The following is a 19,485-nucleotide window of genomic DNA, read 5'->3' as shown; positions in this document are numbered from 1 at the left end:
TGTTAGAAGATAACTCATTACTCATCTCTGAAGCACACACACAAAAACCCTGCTTAATAATGAACATATTTTGTATTTCAGATACACTACTATTCTAGGTATTTATTCATTAATTTATTCAAGAAACATTAATTGAGCACCTACTGTGTGCTCAGCACTGAGCTATGTTTTAGAGATACAAATAAAAACAAACATGAGATATGGTCCCCACTTTTCTGTCCAGTCTAGGCATCAGGCAGAACAAAGACAGAGAGATGTATGCAAGCCCAGAGGTTATTCTAGGTGGACATAATTGGCCTCCCAAAGCTGCTGACCTTGATTCTATCCTTGAAGGAGAACTAGAATTAACTAGGTAGTTCCAGGCAGTTGTTCCATGTGTAAGGGCACAACACTTGTAGAGAGTATGTGTGGTTTGGTATGGATGGAACCAAGGGTGAGTGAGGAAAAGAAGCAAGGGATGAGGTTAGAGAAATAGGCAGTGGTTGTGGTGATAGCAGTAAGGATGTTTTGGGGGTAAAATGCTTTAGATCAGAATTCTAGAAATCATTGCATAATATCTGTTCTTCTTGTAATAATGGAATAATAGCCTTTAAAGAAATTTTTGGCATGTCTATTAAGTTTCAAGCCATGTACCAGAAAAAAAGTTTTAAATATACATCAATGGCATTATTCATGAGGAATTTGCAAAGTAGATATTATTATCCCCATTTAAATTTGGGAAAACTGAGCTTGGGGAGGTCAAATACCTTCTCCAAGTTCATGAAGATAGTACGAAACACAACCATTCCTACGATTTAAATACTGGTGGTCAGATTTTAAAATTCATGTTTCTTCTATCACTCTTCACAGCCTGTAGGCATCTGCAGCTGCCTTTTTACAGCATTTAACGAGGGCCTGAACTTGGTGAGCCCAGGTTACAACCAACTCATTTAATGTAACAGAGGAGAATTTGTCTTGCACGTATATTCAAATTAGAATTATCTTGAAGCTTGGGTTACTAGTATTAGAAAGCTTACACGTTTCAAAAAGTATGACTTGGCTGGTCTTTAGTGGTATGATTCAATAGATAGTGAGAGATATTCAAAGTATCATAGGAAATGACAAATTTGAAGTTTGACTCAACTGATAATTCCTGTTCTATTAGTGTTCCCCCACCCATAATATTAGTACTATCACTTAGAATAGGGTCTTTTATTTTTTTTAGTATGTCTAACATTTCATGTATGGGGGCATAACTGCCACCTTTCCCTAGAAAATAAAAATGATTATTGGAAGAAAATTTTATGAAAATATTTCAAAATGTATATATTTTTGCTCCAAGTCCAATGTTAACTGAAAGGTAAGACAGCAACAGAAATAATGGTAGATCAGAATAGAGAAAGCATTCTTCTACTCTCATATTAGTCAGTCTGGAGATTTTGTGTTTAAAGATAAAAAGGGGGGATCCTAATTAATCCTCCCTTTCTAATAATTCCAAGGCAAATTTCATAGACAGGAAATATATCAGCAAAATTTATTCTGGAACTTTGAAGACTTTAACTTTTAAAGTTCAATTAAAAGCTTCCTTTGTTAGAAGGATTCTAAAATATTTGTGGATTCTTTATTGTATCAACTTATAGTACTAAGGATGGGCAAATAAATATAAAGGGTTAAGTAAGGCAAGTTGTTTCATTTTAATTTCTGTGAGATCTAGCAAAAAGCTGTAAAGGTTAAAATTGCCTCTCCTTTTTAAATGCACTTCAATTTTTTAAATGATCAAAACTATGACATTGCAAATGAAAGGAAGAGTGAATTTTATTATAAAAGGTTCTGGCTATCCTTTAGTTGAACTCAGAAGTCTGGATTGCAGATAGAGGTTTGCGTGTTATTAGTGTTTTGTTTTGTTTTTTATTTTTATTTTTTTATTAGTGTTTAGAACATAGTCTGTAGATGGTGATTGGAACCATGGGTGTGGATGAGATTGTTTATAGAGCATTTGTAAAACGAGAAGAAGGTTAAAATTCAGAACTCTCAGAAACAATAATATTTAAAAGGAGGAGGAAGGACAAGGGGGATAGGCCCAAAAAGATGATGAAAGACATGCGTGGAGAGATGGATGAAGACTCAGGAAGGAAGAGTCATGAGAACCAAGAGGTGGAGAGCATCCAATAGCAGGAGTATCAGGAAATGTTGCCGTTGAATAGTAGTTAATTGCATGTGACAATGAGTAAGTCATTGGTGACCTTTAGAGACGCAGATGGGTTTGTCTGAGAGAGAGTTTGCCCTTACTTTAACAACTAGCTTTTTATTCACTGCCCTAGGGGTCTTTATAAGCATCAGGTGTCATAATAAATATTTAATGTTTGAGTGGAAAACAATTTCCTATTATACTATAAATTAAAGGCATCTTTAAAGTGGTTGTAAATCAATCTACCATGTAGATTATCCAGTTAAAATATTTTCATCTTTGGCTAATTTTCCTAATTATTTATCAGATGCTAATTCCCTCAGATAATTTTAATATGTTTTAAATTATTGACTTCCAGAGTCACTGGCACTTGGTAACAAATGTCTAATTCATACCAAAGGCCAGCCTCACATCCGTTCCTATTTCCTCTCTTCATTTACCCTATGGAGGTTCCCTATATCCTCAACCCAATGACTCAGTGCAAGAATTGACCTCGGGGTAGGACTGACCACTGAACTATATATATTTTTCCCCTTAATCTTTAACTGAGTGAAGACTTTCTTCCCTACTCTTTTTTATTTTTTTCTTTTTCTTCTCAACTGAATTCACATCATTCAGCCTTCCTCTTTCTTTTCTAACATTTTTCCTGTTCACCCTAAATTTCTGGCTCTTTCTATCTTTATTTCTCTCCCTATCTTCCTTCCTTTTCTTGCTTCTTCTTACCTCTCTTTGTTCCCTTTGTTATATCCCTGCTCCTGTCAATTACCTCAATAGTAATTGCTAAGCCTAGAAGTTACCAAAGAAGGAAAGATCTAGGTTTTGAAATTTGTCAATCACAAAAGCAAGTCATAACCATTTCTAAAGCCTCGTGGGACTCAAGAAATTCCCTTTAGGATCTCCACTAGCACCATTTTCTAGGTAGACTTGCTGGTCATTAAATGCCAGCATTAAAGATAAATTAAGCTCATTTATTTTTATTATTTTACCATTGTAATTACTTATATAATATTTCCAACTGTTTTTATAGCACACGTATAATATTTGAGCTACATTTGGGGCTAAAGAGTTGGGCTAAGACTGCTTCAGAGATGAACTATTCCATTTATAACACCATTTCTAAGGAAAATTTGTGCCGAGTTCCTAACAACTGATTAGCAAATTAAATTTTGGAATACACCTGTTTGTTAGCAAGGAACTGCCTATAATTAGGGAGGTAAATCTGTTGGGAAAAAAATCAAATAGGTGAGCCAAAATGCAGAAGCTTGTGTTGTGATAAGAGAACTAGTGGATATTTGTGTATTGCATGACTATTTCAAAGGGCGTTGATACAGATGTGCTGCCCTGAGTGTCACAACAACCTTGAACACTAAGTAAGGCAGCGTTTTCTATTATTTAAAAATTTGCAGATGAGAGAAGTGACTCAAAGGGTCAAGTAACTTTCCCAAGTTCAGGAAACACCTGGCTAGATGGGACCAGTCTTCTAATTCAAAGTCTTCCCCAGAATGGCTGCCTTTTTTTTATTGGGACCTGTTTAAGATTTTAATTGAAAACCAAAAGGTTCTGCTCATGCTGCTGCTAAAGAAAATGTCTGAAAGCTACTGCACTAGATGAAGACGGCCAGCATGATTTTCCAGAATGGCGGTTAGAAATCAGGTAGAGGTATTACTCTCTAGCATTCATAATGTAGAAGAAAAACCTCTTTCCCTAATGCAATCATAATTCTGTAATGGAAAAAGTAAACATTGAACTCCTATGAGCTGAGCACTTTGCTAGACTTCATTTCATTTCCTCCTTCTGAAAACCTCATAAAGTACTCTTATTATCCCCATTTTATTGTGAGGAAACAAAGGCTCAGAAAGGTGATGTAACTTGCCCATGGCTCCCTATCTTGTGAAGAGCAATGCAGTGACTTGGCTAACTTCATAGCTTGTGCTCTCATTTACAACTCACACTGGCTAGACTGCTTTCCTCCTCTTTGGGGATGCATTATTATACTCTGAAAAAAATAATATGCACAGGTTACTTTCCAACCCACCTGGATAGACAGAGGTTGCTGTACTGTACAAACTTCAGGGTGGTAGATTGAAGGGTCATCCACATGAAGTCTGTGAATTGTGTCCCCTGGAGTTGGGCAGAGGGTGTCCGGCACAGTGGGTCACAGAGGCCTCAGGAAGATCTGCCAAACCATGAAATTATTATAAATATTGAATGATTTTGAATTGAGGTTCTACATAAACTTTGACATTTTTAGTTGACTAGATTAGTGTGTCTCAATTTTGATTTGATGCACAGAAATAAGAAGCATCTCTAGTTACAAAATACAAAAAAAGAGCCCACTCTTAGAAGACAAAAAGATGTTAATTTTAGAATATTTAACTTTTTCCCTGTATTATCATTTGGAGATACGGTAATCATAGCAATATTTCTTTCTAGATGCTATTTTTCCCATGCAACCCAGGGAGAATTCTAACATGGCTCCTCATTCTTTTCTGTTTGGCCTTACGGTTTCTTAATCTAAACTTTATAGGAATAGCCTTAGTTACATTATAAGCAGTCAATCCCGAAACATTTATGGCTCATTTTATGCTTTGGGGTAGTATCCTGGGTAAACTGTGTCAGGGTGGGGATGAAAACATCCTCTTTTCCAGTCTGATCTAAATTCTCAGTTTTTCATACCCCATAATACACAACAATCTCCAAATGAATATCATTGTATCTGTTCAGAGTCGGGAGTGATCTACCGTCAGCAAAGGCAAGAGAAGCTTTGTGAGGATAAGATTCAAATTGGTTCATGAAGAATGAATAGGATTCGAATAAATGGAAAGCAAGAGATATTTGGGGCAGAACATAAAAAAATGACAGGTTCAAAGGAAGAGATTTGCAAGATATGTTCCTAAAACCGTGAGAAGATGGCTCTTTGTTGTGAACAGGTGTTTCATGTGCGATAAAAGTAGAAAGTTAAATTTCTGTCAGATTTCAGACTGCCTTACATGTTGAGTTACCGTAGGTAATAGCAACAGCTCAAATCTATTGAATGCTTACTATGCACTGGAAACTGTTCTAAATACATGTTTCAAAGATTTGAACTTAATAATAAATGTATGAGTTAAATATAATAATTATCCCTATTTTACAGATTGGGCAATCAAATCTCAACTAAAATAATAAACTGGTGAGTAAGTAACAAAGCTAGGACTTAAGTAATGTGGGACCATGGAAAGATTTGGAAGGAGAGTGTGACATAGTTAAAATGGGGCTATTGGAGTATTCATCTGTTGGAGATTATCAGAATGAAGCAGATGAAGGAAAAACAGAGAGGCTACAAGGCAGGTGATCTCAGGAGTGCAGGCAGGAAGAATAAAAAGCCTGAATGAGGGGCAAAGCTTTGTTTGAAAGTGGGGATGATGAAGAAAGAGGAATCAGACATGAATCCCAGGTTTCAGCTGAGAGGATTGTGGAAGAATTAATTTTAAAAAAAGTGTTGGTGGGGAGAAACTTTGAAGGCAAGAGCACTAGTAATAGTGGTAATCAAGTTGGCATTAAATCTGAAAATAAATGGCAGAAATCATACAAGGATTTCCAAATAATAGTAAATGCTATAGTACTTGGACACGGCTTTTGATGCATTGTTTTAAGACGGCTGGAGCTATTTAAGTGACAAAATTGGACCACTACTATGGTGAATAGTTGTGAATAACTGGCTGAAGGGGTCACTAGCATTCTTTTTCATATAATCTGTGTGTGTTTGTGTGCACATTTTTCACCCCTCTGATTCAAAATCTCTTTTTGCCTACAGAACACTCTTTGCAAGAATTATGACTCTGACTCCAATGCTCACATCATACTCCGTGCATGCTACTATGACAGCATTCATCAGGTTTTGTTGTAATAGTTTTTAACATGCCTGTGTGTTCACTAAACTCTGCCCTCCTCAAGAACAGAGGTCATGTGTCATTTATCTTTATTCTCTAGCACAGAGCTGAGCAACGGTAACTGCACAATAAATACTTGTTTAATGATGATTCCACAGTATATAAGGACATACTTGTTATAACGTAGGTAAAATGGAATCCAATGAAGTCTATTGTGTAACTGGACTCAAGTTCCTGTCTAGACAGTGTCTCCAAATGAATGGTCAATAAAGAGATGAGTAAGGAGATGTTATGACAGAGCCAGAAGTGAGGTACTCCTCAAGCAGATCTTACAGGGGTAACTAAAGTCCTCTAAGGATCGACCTGTGTTTTGTTTAGTCAAACTGACTTTCTTTTGCAACTTTTAGATAGTTAAAGGACTAATTTTTGTGTCTCCTGAGGTACAATTAAGTATTAAATTCTGAGGTACAGCCTATATTTGATACAGAACTTAATGGACTATATGCGTGTGTGTATGTATGTAATATACAGTGATATATGTAAAATACTTTGTAAAATACTTAGAACAGAGCTTAGCACAGACGAAGCTATATGATAAAGTGGTGTAGATCAAACTAGAATCCTGAAGGCTTTGTGCATTTGTATTACTTAGGATAATGTTTTCTGCTGTAACAAACAAATCTGAAAAAATATCAGTGACTTAATGAAAATTTCTTTCTTGCACATAAACAGTCCCACGTGAACATTCCTAGTTGGTAGCTGGCCTTCCAAATGAGCTTTCTGGAACAGAGGACTCCTTCATCTTGCAACTTTGCCCTTCTCCAGGGCTTCTTGCTCATTTGCATTTAGCTTATTGATGGGGGAAATGAGGGTGAATAAGACACACTGACTTCTTTTCCCCTTATCCCAAAAGTGACAAGTGTTATTCCACTCAAATTCCATTGGTGAGAACCAGCCACATGGCCATGTCAACAGAAAGGCCATGGGGATTCTAGACTAGCTATGTGCATAGGAAGAAGAGTAAATGCATTTGGTGAAGAGCTGACCAGCCCCGCCAATTCCAGTCTCACTCTTAGAATACACTTATCTCTTCCCCAGGGACACAACCCCAAATTCGATCCAATAACAAACCCAGTTTAAAATCTAGAACCTCTAGGGGATATGCAGTGCTTGCTCTCTCTCAGGTCCAAATGTTCTACTGGCTTCTGATCTGAAGACAAGATATCTCTGCTGCCTCCTGCCTCTGCGTCTGCCATCTAGCACACAACAGTGGTGCAAAGAGACGGTAACTGCAATGCAAGCTCCCATTTAGAAAGGCAACAATGAGAAACTCAGCATTTGGGGGGTCTCATTATTTCAATCATAAAGTCCAACGGAGCTGTGAAGTTCCTTTGCCCTGACAGTACGGAAATTGTTCCATAGTCCCTGACTATGCCTCCTGGAAACTTCTGTCCCCTAGTTTCTTGTTCCCTTTGGTCTCAGATGCCCTCAGTCTTTGGGAGCTTTGGCCACGTGTGGAGAGCATGTTAGACAGTATACTCTCGTTGGGTGTTAGATAGTATGCCCATTTCATAATTCTTCAAGTTTGAGCTTGTTTAAAGTTCAAACAGTTGATTTTTATTGTTCCTGTTATTGTTGTTTGTGTTTTTTTTTAGGGGGGCAATACTAGTCCCATATACATTTATTCAATTTTTTACCTGTACTGTTTCATTCAGTTCTACATTCCAGTAATTACAACCAAAGTTTCTTTCTTTCTTTATTACTTTATTTCTCTGTTTCCTGATCCTTATGCCTCTGTACCTTAACTTCATGACTTGGATATGGAGATTGTATGGTTAATCTTTGCTGCAAGACTGAAACGCTTTATTCAACTAAGAAGTCTAACTGGACCTTTGATGCTCAAAGCTTGTTCAAACTTACCTGTCTTACTATTTGAGGATCCCAAAATAAACATAATTTTCAACTAAATAAAACTCTTGACTCTCTATTTTCTTTAATTTGTACCTCAAAATGAGCTGATTCTTGCCTGAAGACATCTCTTTCTTACAATACCTTGCTAACAGCTGCACATAGTAGCCCATAACATTCTGACATTTTCCAACAACTTCCCTTAAAAGCTATAGTCTCAGGGGGCACATATTCTGCCTTCCAAATGGTCACAGTTTTATCAAACATTTTACATGGTATAATGTGAGTTTCCAGCTGCCCAGCCTGTTGTAACCATTTTGACTTCTAAGCCAGTGCCATACAATTTCATAATTGTTGTTACAGCAGAACACTGTTCCTGATAGGAATTTGTTTTAATTTCTGTTTTAAATGTTAGTTGCTGTAACAAAATATCTCCAAATAATAATAAAAAATCTCCAAAATCTCAGTAACTCAAAGGTTTATTTCTTGCTGATCAGATGTTCTACATTTTCCTCTCAGGAATGATCCACTCCAGCAGAATGGATCTATTTTTGTCCATGTGTCTTTGGATTCCTTAGAAACACTTCCCTGGCTTGAAATTACTTGCACCCTCCTTCTAGCTAAATTATATTCTATAGAATGGAGGTTCTTGTCACCCAATAGTCCATAGAAGACTTAGACATATGGACCCAGATTTGACAGAGACTGGGTGAATTGGCAACTGTCAATCTCTGGTATGTCTCAACGTTTTTAGATCCAAGCTCTTTAAAGATGAACATAAAAATGTTATATTCTCCCACCTCCTTTCTCTAGTAGTACCAACATTTTGAAGTGAGAGGTGGATCAGTTATGCCTTCCATTATTTTTCTGTGCATAGAATGAAATCTTGACAGAAGAAAGCATAAGAACTGAAGTGAGGAAGAAGAATAGATAAGAGCATGGCTTACTTGCCTGACTCCTTAACCAGACTCTAAGCTGCTTCCTGACAAGGGCTTTATCTGTAAAACTCCTGTGCTAGACATGGTGATTTGCCCAGAGTATGCATTAATTCATTGTCCTCAATGTGTGGTGAGGAGCATGGGCTCTGAAGTCAGATTGTCATTGTTTAAATTCCTCCTCTGCCAGCTGCCATGAATCATGGGCAAGCTACTTAATTTTTCTGTGCCTCAATCCCATCATCTGGAAAACTGGAAAAATAGAGATGCTTACATGATAGGCCTATTGTGGGACTTAACTGAGATAATAAATGTACAGGGCTTAGAATAATGCCTGGGCCCAGGGTAAGCTTTGAATAAATATGAATTGCAATTTTGAGATATAGCATGGCATGGTGGTTGAAAGTAGGGCTCTGAAGCCAGGCTAACCGAATTCTAATCTCTGCTTTACTCCTTCCTCCTAATTTTTCTGGGGTGAATTTAAGTTCTTTATGCCTGTTTTTACATGACAAACATTCAACAAACACTAATATTATACTGAGCCACTAAAGGAATGATTTATTTATTTATTTATTTTTGGCTGTGTTGGGTCTTCGTTTCTGTGCGAGGGCTTTCTCTAGTTGTGGCAAGCGGGGGCCACTCTTCATCGCGGTGCGCGGGCCTCTCACTATCGCGGCCTCTCTTGTTGCGGAGCACAGGCTCCAGACGCGCAGGCGCAGTAGTTGTGGCTCACGGGCCCAGCCGCTCCGCGGCATGTGGGATCTTCCCAGACCAGGGCTCGAACCCGTGTCCCCTGCATTGGCAGGCAGATTCTCAACCACTGCGCCACCAGGGAAGCCCCAAAACGAATGATTTAAAAGGTAAAATTAGTCCAAGGTAAGCAGTTAACACAGCGCTAATTCCAACATCTGATTTTGGTTTGTGACCTTGTTTTTCACATTGATATTGACATGAAATTCTCCCTTAGATGTGCCTAGTTTGTATGCCAGAAGACAAGCCTATGTCTTGTCTTTCTTTTCCATTGCCCGTTCCCCATACCTTGCATTTCAAATTGTGAGAAATCACAATATCAGAAGGAACCCATTCAATGCACCTCATAATAGAAACACAAGCATTTCCCTTATTAGCTAAATCTTACAAACAGAAGTATTTGGGAAATGGGGTGGATTGACATCATTTTATAGGGAAGGAAGAATTAGATTTAAGAACTTTGCTGTGTATCCAGCAGAGATTTAAAAAAGTAAAATAATATCCTAGGAAACTACATGGCATTTTCTAATATAAAAGACTTTCAGTCATTTATTGCTGTTTGCAGTAGTGTTTCATAGTTTCTGACAGAAAAAAAAAAAAAAAGATACCACCACCCACATTTTGTCTGGAGTTAATGCGTATTTTTCCACTTGTCAGAGTGTGGGAGGCTCTCTGTTTATATAATTACAGCTTTCAAAAATTGCTTAAATAGACATGGGTAAAGAAGTAAAACTGCATGTGGAATATTCGGATGACACTGAATCTGTTGGGTCTATGGGATTTTCTTAGAAAAACTGAGATGTGTTTTCAGCTCTCACTTGGATGGAACTTGGATGGAACCTTTGCTGGAGGTTCAGAAACAGCTTTTCTGTGTCGCTGACAATCCTGACAATGGTCCTGATGAGTTATCTGCATAAACATGCTCCCCAAACCAACTCAACCCACTTCTGTCTGGGACATTTGGAGAAAAGAGCAATGAGCTCTGTCTTCCCCTGCAACCTGGGGCATCCAAGGAGATCAGGAGGAAGAAGACAAACCCTGACCAAACTTGCTACCCTTTTTTTTACTTTTCCTCATGGCTATTTTGGTGTCATCTTAAGAAGTGAAGAATTTGACATGAGTGGGAGTGAGGAATGAAAAAGAGGTCCAGATGAAATTGGGCTTGTGTTTGTGAGGGGCAAGTGGTCACCTTCACTCACCTTTATGCACTTTTTTGAACAGGTAAAAATAATTATGAATGTCTTTCTCAAAATTCTGCCTTTCTTTCCCATGCTTCATATTTTAAAATTTATTTTTTTTATTTCTAAAGAGCTTTACTGAGGTAAATTGATGTACAATGAACTTCACATTTTAAAAGTATACAATTTGATAAGTTCTGAAGTATGTATACACCCGTGAAGCCATCACTTATTTCATCAAGAAACAAACATCTTCATCATGTCCAAACATTTTTTGTGCCCTCTTTAAATCCTTCTCTCCTGCCCCTCCTTGTCTTTCTGCCTCACCTCTCCCCATTACCACCTCCCCATCCTCTAGTAAGCCACTGCTCTGCTTTCTGTCTCAATAGATTGGTTGGCATTTTCTAGAATTTTATAGAAATGGAATCACACAGAATGTATTCTTTTTTGTAACAATTCCTTCACTCAGCATAATTATTTTGAAATTCATCCATCTTCTTGTGTGATTTAGTTCTCTCCTTTTGTTGAGTAGTATTCCAAATTGTGTAGGATATATCACAATTTGTTTATCTGTTGATGGACATTTGGATTGTTTCTAAATTTTAGCTATTACAAATAAAGTTGCTATGATGTTTGTGTATAAGCCTTTGTATGAATATGTGCTTTCAATTCCTTTTGGATAAATAACTAAGAGTGGAATGGCTGAAACACATGGTAGGTATATTTTTAAATTTTAGAGAAACTGCTAAACGATTTTTCAAAGTGGTTATACCATTTTAGGTTCACACTAGCAGCACTGAGAATTCTGGTTTCTCCATATCGCCAAACACTTGGTATGGTCAGATGTTTTAACTTTAGCCATTCTAACAAGTGAGTAGAACTACAATTTTAATTGACATTTCCCCAATGACAAGTGATGTTGAGCATCTTTTCATGTGCTTATTTGCCACCCATATATCTGTTCAAGTTTTTTACTTATTTTTAATTAAGTTGTTTGTTTTCTTAATATCAAAGTATATTTTCTATTTTTAAATATATTATTCTATTAAGAAAGTTAACATGCAATAAAAATGACTTTTTGGTGCACAGTTCTATGAATGTTACCACATGTATAATTTCATATAACCACATCAACAATTAGGATACAAAACAGTTCCACCACCCCAGAAAAACTTCCTCTACCTGCCCCTTTGTGGTCTTATTCTACCCCATCCCAACCTTTGCTCTGCTATCCATTACTATAGTTTTGTCTTTTCAAATCTGTCATATAAATTGTGTTATATACTAGATAACATTTTGAAACTGGCTTCTTTCATCCAGTGTAATGCCTTTGAGATTTGTCCAAGTTGTTGTATCAATAGTTTGTTCCTTTTGACTGCTGGGTAGTATTACATTGTACGGATATACCAGTTTGTTTATCCATTATTTGTTGAAGGACATTTGAGTTGTTTCCAGTTTCTGGTGATTATGAATACATTTATGTACAGGGTTTTGTGAGAACATAACTTTTTATTTTTCTAGGCAAAATACCTAGGAATAGGATTTCTTGATCTTAACGGTAAATGCATGTTTAAAATACACTTAAAGAACCTGCAAACTCTTTTTCCAGAGTGGCTGTACAATTTTGCATTCAACAATGTATGTGAGATCCAGTTGCTTATTGGCACTTAGGATTATCAGTATTTATATTTCAGCCATTCTAATAGGTGTGTAGTAATACCTCACTTCTATTTTAATTTTCATTTCCTCTATAGCAACTGATATTGAATACCTTTTCTTGTGATAATATCTCATCCATAAATCCTCTCTGGGGAAGTGTTTATTCAGATCTTTTGTCCATTTACTTAATTGCATTGCTTGTTTTCTTACCGTTGAATTTTGAGAATTACTTCTTTTCTTGTATTGTCTTTGGTTTTGGTGTAAATATAGAGCTTGTCTCATAGATTGAATCAAGAAGTAGACCCTTCACTCCAATTTTCTGGAAAATTTTGTGTAGTACCATTTTCCCTTAATTGTTTGTTAGAATACATTAGGGAAGGCATCTGTACCTAGAATTTTCTTTGTGGGAAGTCATAAACTACAATGCATTTTCTTTAACTGATATATGGCTAATCCAGATATCTATTTTTTTTCATTTTTTTCCTTCCAGCTTTATTGAGATGTAATTGAAATAAAGATTGTGTAAGTTAAAGTTGTACAACATGATGATTTGATATATATATTAATATATATACACACACATATATATTCAAAAATGATTGCCACAATTAGTTAACGCATCCATCACCTCACATAGTTACCATTTTCTGTGTGTGTGGTGAGAACTCTTAACTACTCTTAGCAATTTTCAAGTATACAATAGAGTATTGTTAACTACAGTCACCATACTGTACATTGGATGCCCAAAAGTTATTCATCTTAAAACTGAAAGTTTGTATCCTTTGACTACCTTCATCCTTTTCCCCCACCTCCTGCCCTTGAAAACCAACAATCTACTCTGTTTCTATCAGTTCAGGGTATTTTATTTTTCTTTGTTTGTTTGTTTTTAGATTCCACTTATCAGTGATATAGTACAGTATTTGTCTTTCTGTCTGACTTATTTCACTTAGCATAATGTCCTCAAAGTTCATCTATGTTGGCACAAATGGCAGGATTTCCCTCTTTTTTATGGCTGAATAATTTTCCATTGTGTATATATATATATATATATATATATATATATATATATATACCATATTTTCTTTACCCATTTATCCATTGATGGACACATATGTTGCTTCCATATCTCAGCTATTGGGAATAATGTTGCAACGAAAATGGGAGTGCAGGTATTACTTCAAGATAGTGATTCCATTTCCTTTGAACATATACCCAGAAGTGGAATTACTGGATCATACAGTAGTTCTATTTTTAAATTTTTGAGGAAACTCCATACTGTTTCCGGTCATGGCTGCACACTAATTTACAGTACATAGAGTTGCCTCTTCTCCACATCCTCCCCAGCACCTATCTCTTGACTTTTGATAATAGCCACTCTAACCAGTATGAGGTGATATCTCATTGCGGTTTTAATTTGCATTTCCCTGATGATTAGTGATGTTGAGCATCTTTTTGTGTACCTGTTGGCAATTTGTATATCTTCTTTGATGAAATGTCTATTAGACATTTTGCCCATTTTTGATAGCATTATTTGCTTTTTGCTATTAAGTTGTACAATTTCCTTATGTATTTTTGGTATGAACTCCTCAGTTACATGAGGGGTTTGCAAATATATTTTCTCAATATGTAGGTTGCCTTTTTATTTTGTTGATATTTATTCAGCTCTGCAGAAGCTTTTTGGTTTGATGTAGTTCCACCTGCTTATTTTTTATTTTGTTGCTTGTTCTTACTGTGTCATAGCCAAAAATCATTTCCAAGACTAATGTCAAGGAACTTTTCCCCTATGTTTTCTTCTAGGAGTTTTATGGCTTCTGGTCTTTTAAGTCTTTATCCATTTTGAAATAATTGTTGTGAGTGGTGTGAGATAAGGGTCTGGTTTCATTCTTTTTCATGTGGATATTTTGTTTTCCAAACACTATTTATTGAAAAGACTTTTCCCATTCAGTATTCCTGGTTCTGATGTCAAATATTAGTTTATTTCTGGGATCTCAATCTTTTTCCATTAGCCTATGTGTCTGTCTTTATGCCAATGCCATACTATTTTGATTACTATAATTTTGTGGTATAGTTTAAATTAGGAATTGTTATGCTTCCAAATTTGTTCTTTCTCAGAATTGGTTTGGCTAGTTGGGGTCTTTGGTGGTTACATATGAATGTTAAGATTTATTTTTCTACTTCTGTAAAAGAAATGCCCTTGGAATTTTGACAGAGATTGCATTGAATCTATAGAGGACTTTAGGTAGTGTGGATATTTTAACAATATTAATTTTCTGATCCATGAACACAGGATAGCTTTCCATTTATTTGTGTCTTCTTCAGTTTCTTTCATCAGTGTCTTACAGTTTCCAGTGACCAGATCTTTCACCTCCTTGATTTGACCCAGATTGGGTGGGGCCACAAGCTGGGCTTCAGGATGGGTATGCAGCTGACAGTGGTCCACTTGCAGGCAATGTTGCTAGCCAGGGCCTCTGGTTAGGTGCAACCTATGGTTCTACCCCATAGTTGGACAGAGCTGGAGACTGTTCTCCATGGTTGGGTGGGGTCACTGTCTTGGCTCCTTGGTTGGGTGGTGCTGCAGGCTGTGTTCAGCAATTGGGTAGGGCCATATGCTCGGCTCTGCTGCTTGGTAGGGTTGAAGGCTGGGCACCATGGCTGGGCAGTACAATAGGCTGGGCTCTGAGGCTTCTCAGTGTCACTCTTTGGGCTCCCTTGTTATGCCACTAAAGGTTATGCTGAACATTTGGGCAGGGCTGCTGGCTTAGCTCCCTGCCAAAGTGGGATGTAGGATGCAGCTTCTGGGTATCTGTGGCCAGGCTTCCCAGAGGGGTGGGACTTGAGGTTACGCTGAGCAGTTAGGCAGGACTGGGAATTTGCTTTCCTTCTGGATGGGGCTGCAGAATGGGCTCTATGTCCAGTATGGCCAATTGGCTGGGGATCCAAACCAACCCAGTTCCCTGGCCAGATGGGGCCACTGGCTCTGCAGATGAGCAGAACTGCTGGCTGGGATCTCTGCTCAGGTGCTGCTGTGAGCAGGCACATTACCCACCAAGATCTGAGTGCTGGTTGCTGTAAGCCCTCACTCCTCTTCTCCATCTCTATCTGATACCAAGTAGTCAAGCTCCATATATCCCTCCAACGATCTCCATGAGATGATATTGGAGGGAGCCTCCCAGGAAGCATCCCACAACTCTGGCCAAGCTGGAGGTCCACCTTGGGATCTTTTTTATCTCCTGGAGAAACTGTAGGCCTAGGAGGACCCTCTCAGTGCGGTGCCATGCGGGCCTGCAGGAAGGGTGATGCAGTCAAAGTAAAAGTGCTCCTCTTCCATTTGCAGTGTGGTCCTTCTTCTCAGTCCTTGTTGTCTAGGAGGGGTGTTCCAGCATCATCCCAGGTTCTGCGATTTTCATTTGCTTGCTTTGGGTTTAGCGTGCTCTTCTTGTTCTAATACCTTAAAGTTGATTCTGAGGTTACTATTTGAGACCTCACTTTTTTTTATAATATAGGGGATTGGTTCTAAAAATGTTCCTCTACTGTAGGTTACTGCTAAGCAGCATCGTACAAATTTTGATATGTTTATGTTCATTAGTTCACAGTACTTTCTAATTTCTCTTTTAATTTTTCTTTAACCCATGCAATATTTAAAAGAGTATTATTTATTTTCCAAATACTTAGGACTTTCCCAGAAATCTTTCTGTTGTTAATTTCTAACTTGATTTTGCTGTGGTCAGAAAACTTACTTTGTGGGACCTGAATATTTTCAAATTTATTGAGATTTGTATTATGGTCTATGAATATGGCCCATCTTGGTTAATGTTTAATGTGCACTCGAAAAAAATGGGCAATTTGGCTGTGATTGTTCGTTGTGAAGAATTCTACAGTTTGTAGGAAGATAGCTTAATATCATTATTATTGCATCAAATCCTCAAGATTAACCTCCAGACACCACAGTGTCTACTACACGGCAGCAAAGACATTAGCCCAAGTACTGGGTTTGTTCCTATAGAGGCATAAACGGTCATGTTGTTTTATTTGAAAGGCAAAATAGTGTAGAAAAAATGGCCTCTGAAGCAAACCTTTCTGGATTCAAATCTTGGTTTTCCCACTAACGAGCTGTATGACTCAAGATGAGTTATTATGGGCTTTGCAGACGCCGCCACCCCGGAACCTCCCGCGCTGCCCAACCATGGTCAACCCTACTGTGTTCTTTGACATCGCCGTCGACGGCGAGCCCTTGGGCCGCGTCTCCTTCGAGCTGTTTGCAGACAAAGTTCCAAAGACAGCAGAAAACTTTCGTGCTCTGAGCACTGGGGAGAAAGGCTTTGGTTATAAAGGTTCCTGCTTTCACAGAATAATTCCGGGATTTATGTGCCAGGGTGGTGATTTCACACGCCATAATGGCACTGGTGGCAAGTCCGTCTATGGGGAGAAATTTGATGATGAGAATTTCCTCCTGAAGCACACGGGTCCTGGCATCTTGTCCATGGCAAATGCTGGCCCCAACACAAACGGTTCCCAGTTTTTCATCTGCACTGCCAAGACTGAGTGGTTGGATGGCAAGCATGTGGTCTTTGGCAAGGTGAAAGAGGGCATGAATATTGTGGAAGCCATGGAGCGCTTTGGGTCCAGGAATGGCAAGACCAGCAAGAAGATCACCATTGCTGACTGTGGACAAATCTAATAGTAAATTTGACTTGTGTTTTATCTTAACCACCAGACCATTCCTTCTGTAGCTCAGGAGAGCACCCCTTCATCCCCATCTGCTCAAAATATACTATAATCATTGCACTTCTTCGGGTTCCATATTTTCCTTATTCCCCTCCAAGTTTAGCTGAATTGCAAAGTTAAGTTTATGGTTATGAAATAAAAACTAAACAACCAAAAAAAAAAAAAAAGATGAGTTATTATGCCATAGAAGATTAACGTGAAGATGGAAAGAATTAATACATTTAAACACGTAAAACACTGCCTCAATAAGCATTAGTTCTTATTACCGTTGGAAAATTTTTAAAATATGATGAATCCAAGGTGAGTAACTCTAGTATTGGCTTAGAAACAAAATAATTCTAGTATTTATCTGTACAGTTTTTTTCCTTAATTTTAAAGGAAACAGTATATTGCTTCAACAAAAATAAGAGAGGCTTTCTGTGTCTGTGGGGATCCAGTTCTGCACTCTGAGCTGTCATGCGAAGGCAGTGTGGCTTAGACATTCATACAACGTGTACCCATATTCTTTTGCATCCCTGCCAAAACCATTTAGAGATAACAAATCAGGGATGAACAGCAGCTTTCTATACACAATTAGATGTCAACCTATTACTAATTAAACTCTGTACAGTTGTGGTTCAAATTAAAATAGTTTATTGCTCAAATTAAGGTTTTTGTGAGTAACGAATATCCAGCACTTCTTTATAGTAGAATGAGTTCTAAGTATGCTCACAATATTGACCTTATGAATACTGGGGTTTTCTTGGTTGTTGTTTTTAAGGATTCCCATCCATATAACCATAAACCAGAATCAAATGGTCACATTAAGTATATAGGAAGAAGAAGATTGAATGAATTGAGGAATCAAGTTTTTTTCACATCCAATAGTACAGGATGAAAATGAACTCCAGCTAATTTGGACTTTCTTTCAATTGTATTGATTCTTCTATGAGGAGAAAATGAGAATTATGTTTGACTTTCTGGAGTGTGTATTTTTTCAACATTATGGAAACCCGCAGTACTATTTGTCAATATTAATTTTAAAGTGCCCTATTCCCACTGTATTGTGTATAGTGCCATTTCTAAAATTAAACTACATGTGACATCAATTGCTTCTGTCCTAATTAGCAGGAATCATGAAGTTTTATATTATCCATTACTTTATGGGAATTAATTCCAAAAATACTTCTTGACTGGTAATTGATTTAATAGAGTTAACGTGAAGTTTATTTTTCTGTGAATTCACTAGGAAGTAGAAGAAACAATGATTTGGGGATTTTGACAGACGGTAAACAGGCCAACGACACGGCTTTTTTTTTTTTTTTTTTTTTTTTTGACACTGCTTTTTATCCTGAAGATCTCTCTCCAGCAATTATATTTTGTCTACAAAAAGAATATGATTCTCTAACACTTGAAGTTATTTCTCGTTTCCGAACTTCTTAGTTCAGATATTCCCTTTTCTGGGCTTTACTATTCAATAATGCCTTTTCTTAGAGTTTTATATCTTTCCCGTTTTGACTCTATTATCTGTTGCCTACTGTTTATCATATTTATATCTGGAGTTTTAAGATTTATGATCAGTAAACATCATTGAAATCTGGTTTTGTATGCTGATGCATTTTATATTTATTTTCTCCTTCAACAGACCATGACCTTTATTGCTTTCATAAGAGAAGGGGAACTTTAGACAATAGTAGAATGACACCTGCTAAAAAGTACTTTTTTATACAAACGAGGCAGAAAAGTCACTAGCTTGTTGTGTTGACAAGGCATGTTAACTTCTCAGAGTGTCTTTTCTGCTTAGGAATTCAAGACAGTCTTGTCAGCAATAATTTCCAGAGTAATTTTTAAAATCCTGTGATTCCCTCTTTTATAAGTTTTAATAAAGAGTCACTGCTCTCTAAGCTTGCTTGGAAAATTATTACCTATCAGCAAGATAGAAGACAAACATATATGATATTGACAGCTCTAGAACGTAGGTCCCTAATGATAGCAATTAGGAGGTAAAAGTTTCAGATGGACAGTACAGTGTTATTAGCCATAGTCACCTTGCTGTATATTACATTTCATGACCTACTTATTTTATAACTGGAAGTTTATACCTTTTGACCCCTTTAGACATTTTGCCCACCTCCACACCCATGACTCTGGCAATCATGTTAAATGCAAAGAGTTGTAGGTCTCTTACCCCAAGTCACTTCTTCTCCATTGTTTTCATAATAGTATTACTCTAATTGTGTAGAAGCTTTTCACTCCCAGGTATCCCTTACTTTGCACATCTCTGTGCCTCACTTACACATGCATTTGTCACT

At 37.3% G+C, this 19,485-nt stretch overlaps 1 protein-coding gene across 1 annotated transcript; it reads left to right on the top strand.

The window, feature by feature from the left end:
• Nucleotides 1–16,610: 16,610 nt before the first annotated feature.
• On the top strand, nucleotides 16,611–17,192 carry LOC118898085 (peptidyl-prolyl cis-trans isomerase A-like). Its single transcript, XM_036858011.1, has one exon. The coding sequence runs from the start codon at nucleotides 16,653–16,655 to the stop codon at nucleotides 17,145–17,147; it is 495 nt and encodes a 164-aa protein (XP_036713906.1). The 5' UTR covers nucleotides 16,611–16,652; the 3' UTR covers nucleotides 17,148–17,192.
• Nucleotides 17,193–19,485: the final 2,293 nt, after the last annotated feature.

The sequence above is a fragment of the Balaenoptera musculus genome, chromosome 7, assembly GCF_009873245.2.
Source record: "Balaenoptera musculus isolate JJ_BM4_2016_0621 chromosome 7, mBalMus1.pri.v3, whole genome shotgun sequence".
NCBI classification, from domain to species: Eukaryota; Metazoa; Chordata; class Mammalia; order Artiodactyla; family Balaenopteridae; genus Balaenoptera; species Balaenoptera musculus.
The sequence above is the reverse complement of the archived record's forward strand: the minus strand, read 5'-3'. Positions and strand labels throughout refer to the sequence as shown.

What these genes read in the sequence shown, in the direction of transcription:
- LOC118898085 (XM_036858011.1), top strand. Translation starts at nt 16,653, where the DNA reads ATGGTCAACCCTACTGTGTTCTTTGACATCGCCGTCGACGGCGAGCCC.